At 47.7% G+C, this 5,738-nt stretch overlaps 1 protein-coding gene across 7 annotated transcripts in view; it reads right to left on the bottom strand.

Annotated features, from left to right (window-relative positions):
* Positions 1–5,738, bottom strand: part of LOC116090918 (tyrosine-protein phosphatase non-receptor type substrate 1-like) — a 41,229-nt gene that overhangs the window by 23,308 nt on the left and 12,183 nt on the right. For 4 of the 7 annotated variants that reach the window (XM_031371878.1, XM_031371873.1, XM_031371872.1 and 1 more), the window contains exon 3: positions 1,198–1,308. The exons of the other annotated variants lie outside the window; for them this stretch is intronic. In XM_031371878.1, the coding sequence (XP_031227738.1) occupies positions 1,198–1,308 (111 nt within the window). The remainder of the gene's footprint in view (positions 1–1,197; positions 1,309–5,738) is intronic. 7 annotated transcript variants of the gene reach the window in all.

Below are 5,738 nucleotides of genomic sequence, written 5' to 3'. Positions count from 1 at the left end.
CCGGGGGGGGGGGGTGTTTAAGCACCAGTTGAGATTCAAGAGAGTGAACATTCAAGATTCGAGCATTCAACATTGAAGATTCAAGATTCAAGCCTCTACCTTCTTGGCTGGCGCACCCGCAGCCCCCTGGGACTCCGGCCAAGACCATACAGCCCAAACATGCTCAGAGCCGGGGGTTGCTGCACCAGTCCAGAGGAGATGGCTGCTGTTTTAGACCTAGTGTGTTTTAGGTGGACTCAGATGTACGTCGACTACTGAGCTGCCAGATTTTTCATTTTTCTTTTTTACAATGATTGTAAAAGCCTCATGTCATTTTTGAGAAATACACTCAGACCTTACACCACTCCTGTCTAGTCTGTTTGTCAAAGCCAAATCCCGTGCACACCTGGCCAGAACCCATCGTCCCGCGGAACAAGGGACCCCGAAAGAAATCCCAGTCCGTGGCATCACATAGCTTAGCATAGTAGAGTGCCCAAGCCCTCTGGGGAAATGCCATGTCTGAGGGGGGCTCTGGAATTCAAGTCTGAATTTGTCAGTTAAAATGTGTCCTGGCTGGTTTTGTGTGTCAATTTGACCCAAGCTGGAGTTATCACAGAGAAGGAGCCTCCCTTGAGGAAATGCCTCCATGAGATCCAGCTGTAAGGCATTTTCTCAATTAGTGATCAAGGGAGAGAGGGCCCATTGTGGGTGGTGCCATCTCTGGGCTGGTAGTCTTGGGTTCTAGAAGAAAGCAAGTTGAGCAAACCAGGGGAGGCAAGCCAGTAGGCAGCACCCTCCACGGCCTCTGCATCAGCGCCTGCCTCCAAGTTCCTACCCTGTGTGAGTTCCTGTCCTGACTTCCTTTGATGATGAATAGCAATGTAGAATTGTAAGCTGAATAAACCCTTTCCTCCCCAACTTGCTTCTTGGTCATGATGTTTTGTGCAAGAATTGAAACCCTAAGACAAAATGGGAGCCTGAATTCCCCAGAGAGGGAACAAACCCAGCAGAGGTGCAGATGTAGGAGACCCCAGGATGTGTGGTACTTTTTCAAAGAGGGAGATTCTGTACTGGAAAGTGAGTCCTGAGCAGAGCAGCTGGTCTCAGCAGTCTAGTGGTAGGAGAGCTGAGAACCTGGGTCCTGGGTGTGGCTCAGTAGCATGTGGCTGCATCATTTAGAGTCATCATTAGGTCAACAGAGAAGGCCCAGGTACTCACCCTTTGCCACGTGCTGAGGGGATGTGGATGTGGTTTTAGCCTGGACAGTTTTGATGGTCCTTCGCCTTTGATTCTGTGAAATGTTTTGCATGACCCCATCTTGATGTACTTCTAATAAGGACAAACAAACTGAAGTTGGTGAGTTAAAAAGCACCATCTAGGCTGGAGACATGGCTCAATGGTTAAGATCACTAACTGATCTTCCAGAGGACCCAGCTGCGATACCCAGCACTTATATCATGTGCCATCCAAGCACAGTGGCCTAACTACTTTCCTGAACAATGGTTTGCTGAATGTACGGATGTAGAACATGAGCATTCAGACACACAGGCATTAGAGACACAGTGGCCCAGAGGGGAGAACAGGAGAGGGAGGGTAAGAGCAGCAAGGATGGGAGACTGCAACAGTGAGTCAGGTGATCTTGGTCCCCAGCTGGGCTCCCCACCAGCTTCTAATGTGACTCTGTCTACTAGATGGCTGTAGCAGGATCCTTGGGTAGCCCCTCTAGTTTTGGCAGGGTAAAAAAGACAGTGTGTTTGCCCATCCGCCAACGGCTTGGTGTTGCTGCACTGTCAAGGGGAGGGAGCCTAAGGCAGGAGAGGTCTACGGATCAGCTCTGCTGTCACTGCGGGCACCCAGAGCCTGAGAGGATGGGCCTGTCATCAGTTGCTCACTGTCCTGCCTCGCCTCCGTCCCCAGCCAGGGATTGTCTTGAGATCCATTCTTCATGGCAGATGTGCGCAAAGCCTGCAAGTACCAGCCTGGTTAAAACCTGATTCTCACCCTACAGGGGAAGAAATGAGATGTGTAGAAAACAGGGGCTCAGCTAGTGTCAGCCAGCTTAGAAGGGGTAGGGCTGGTGGCCTGGCAAGTGACAGACACAAGGAGGGAACAGGCTTGATAGACAGGAAGCCTCCGGAGAGGATCAGTGACATCACTAGTTACTGCCAATAGCAGGGAGCCATGAATATTCCAGTGGGTGTGCAGTTAACCATGTGAGACCGGTTGAACTGGAACCACCACGTGCGCAAGCCTGGGCGAGAAAGCTGGCCCCTTTGCCAGCTCAGTATTCATAAGTGAATTCTCATTCAGTCAGACATAAGCAGGGAACTGGTATGTACCCTCTGCTTTGTCATGAAGATTGCTCCAAAGCTATACATAAGCACCTGCTGAATACTTGCTGGTAATTCCAGTTCTAAAACTTACCATCACATTGCTGTAACCTTTATATATCTGATTTGCTATCAGCTGCTACTTTCCCCACCGATAGGATGGTAGATCCACTAGGAACTGTTTCTTGCCTTCTGCCGGGTATATACTGTGTCCCCAATTTAAATATGCTCAAGTGGCAAGCGGATCTCTGTGATTTTTCAGCCCAGCTGGAAAGACCTGTCCCTAAACCACATATATGCTGAAGGTACACACTGATGAAGTGAGAAAGAGCGGGTTTTATTTGCACGGTGACCCTGGCAACACCCCAAGCTTCTTCCTTCATCCGTTCAGTGGTGCCAACGTCCGTGGCTACCCAGGAGCTGATGCTCAGTTATTATTATCTCCATCCTCAACAGTGCACACTGTGAGTCAGCAGTTGATGAGGGAGCTGCGCTCAAGGGGAACTTGGGAATTGGGCGCTGACAAGTTGGAGCTGGGCTATTCTTGTGGTGCAGCCAGAGGCCTGTAATCACAGGCCAGGCAGGTGACAATAAAATCTGGGGCTGGGGAGGGCTGGCTCCTCCCCTTAACCCCCACTTCTTCTTCTCTCTCTCTCTCTTTTTTTTTTTTTTAAGCTCCTCTGGAGATCTCAACCAACTGCAAGCAGATTTAGGCAGCTTAATTAATTAGCTAGTGTTTCTAAAGCGCTTGAAGAATTTTAAAAGTGTGATGTAAGTGCCAAACATTATTTTAATCTCCATGTGTATTTTTCAACAGGTTTTTTTTTTATTTTTGGTTTTTCTTTTTGTTTGTTTGTTTTTTTCTTTTTCTTTTTCTTTTAGTTTTGCCTGCTTGCTGCTTTTCTTTTGCTCTGCAGGTTCAGTTCTGTGAGTCAAATTTGTTAAAACTACTCCTGTGGGCCAAGTCCAGGGCTGTCACACCAGCATTGCCAATGAAACCATTCCCTGCTCCTTTTGACCTCCTGGCAGAGAGTGCAGCCTTTTTGGAGCCTAAACCAGGCAGCAACCCTGTAGGTGGCACTGATGATCAGGTGGTGGGGAAAGGTTCGCAGGGTGGACCAGCATCGAGTGTTAGTCACTTCCTCAGGGACCCAATCACAGATACAGGTAGGTCTCCTCTATCAAGACCTTGAAAATGGAGGGAAACAACCCAAAGGGCAGATAACAGGGATGAAGAAGTGGATAACTGCTTATCCCACAAGTGAAGTATATAGATAATCACTGTAATTATATGAACATTTTTCATGGGTCTATTTAAGATAGCATGGTGGCTGTGTAAAAACAAACAAACAAAAAAACCTATTGCAAAGCACTTAAAAGAAACAAAGTCTGAAAACTAAATAATAATATTGGGGCTAGAGATGGCTCAGAGATTAAGTAGGCCCTGGTTTTTCAGAGGACCTGGTTTGGTTCCCAGCACCCATGTGGAGGCTCACAATCACTCTAAGGGGATCTGATGCCTCCTTGTAGAACCTGCACTCCCATACACACACCCTTACCTCATCTCATATACACATAATTTAACATCAAACCTTTAAAAAAGCCTCACATGATACTATCAAAGATAACTGCAGGCAACACTTTTATTTTAGTTAAAATAAGAGAATAAAAACAACATCATAAAATCACACCTTCTGATAACTGAGGAGCGTGCAAACACTGCATTCACTCAGGCATTATTGGAGCAATGGGGACCTCAGGGCATCACATCCAAGGAAAGAGACCATCTAATCTTACTGTTAAAGCCATCTGAGGGCTAAAAGCCCAGCTCTGAAAGACTGTGCAGAATCACAACAAAATCATGCTGACCATCAGGGTTAACAAGTGACATTTGGTTTGCTCCCAAACCTTGAGGTTCAAAGTGTGTGTGTGGTGGGAAGAGGTTATTAAAAACATAAGGTTCCTTGTGAGTGGTGATTTCCGTGGGGCTGACTTCCGGTACTGCCTATATGTCGTGCCTGTGTGAAACAAGAAAAAGCCAGTATTTCCCATGTGACTGTGGCTCTGTAAAGCTGCCTTTTCTTTCTTAATTTCTACCTTGGATAAATTTCAGGTTTTCTAGGTTGGACGAACATTAAGGATCACATACAGATGTGTGAGGTCCTAACTCTGTGAAAGAGCACTGCCCAGCAGGTGTAAGGCCCAGTTCTGGCGCCACAATTCCAAAAGAATACGTACGGTGTCTCCTTCTGTTGAAAGAAAACTATACTCATAACATGCATGTTCCGAATATGTCTGCGTTTTGAATGAACTTCTCCTAGACAGTTCAGCCCATTATCACTGTGACGACAGCTCCTGATAACTCTGCAACTGACAGAGCAGATGCTCGATACCCATCCGCTGGTGGATGATGGTGGACTGAGCAGCCACTTGTGTAGAGGAGGAGGCCTGGATGGCTAAGATCAGCATCCCCATGTGCTGGAGTGAGGCAGGGTGGGCTGGAAAGCCACTTGCTTATCACTTTCTAGTAAGTAGTACATTAAACAGAGTAGTCTTTCTTTTCTGTAGCCAACATGTGTAACGCTTTAGGGAAAGATGCAAATAATGAGAACATGAGTGTTTCTAGGGAGGGGTAACTACCCTGTGCGTGTGTTGCTGTGGAAGGCAGTGATGAATCATGGGATCCCCATGGACCGAAGGCTACATGGCTGTGTCTCTGGCACACTAGTTATGAAGTCAAACTGTGAAGGAGTCATGTGACTACACTCAGCAGGAACACGGATCCGAAGGATAAAACAGTTCCAGCCGGCTACTCTGATTGGCTACTGTGATTACATCTTCTGCCCCACCCACTCCCTGTGACACCCCCCCCCCCCCCCCCCCCCCCCCCCCCCCCCCGCCTGTCACCTGGAATCTTTTTTTCTTCTACCGGCCACAAGTGTCAAAGGCTTAACCAGTGAGTTAAATGCTATCAACCTATGCAGTTCGGTGGGACTGAGACCTGATTAGAGGGCTTAGAAAACATATTTCACTTTTTAAAACAGCAATATTCAGATGAGGCCTTGAAGATGAAGAAAAATGAAGATGATCTTATAAGAAGGGAAAGAAAAAGAGATTGTGCTCTTTCTAATGAGAAAACTAACTCAATTCAGAAATGAAGCTGAGGAGGAAGGCGGGGCCTAGTGAGTGACCCAAGATGTGAGCTCTCCCAAAGCCTCATCCCTGGAAGAAACCATAGCAACAGTCCAGATCTCCACATCCCAAGAACTCCAATAGCCCTGACCCTCACACAGCTGCAGGCCACTCCTCCCTCACCACCACCATACTAGCAGGCCACCTCCTTCTTGACCCCCCCAACAGCAGTAGGTCACCCCTCCCTAACCCCCTCCCCAACAGCAGCAGGGCCACCCTTCCCTCACCCCCACCACA

This window comes from Mastomys coucha, unplaced genomic scaffold, assembly GCF_008632895.1.
Source record: "Mastomys coucha isolate ucsf_1 unplaced genomic scaffold, UCSF_Mcou_1 pScaffold15, whole genome shotgun sequence".
Lineage (NCBI taxonomy): Eukaryota > Metazoa > Chordata > Mammalia > Rodentia > Muridae > Mastomys > Mastomys coucha.
This window is presented reverse-complemented; position numbering and strand designations above follow the sequence as displayed.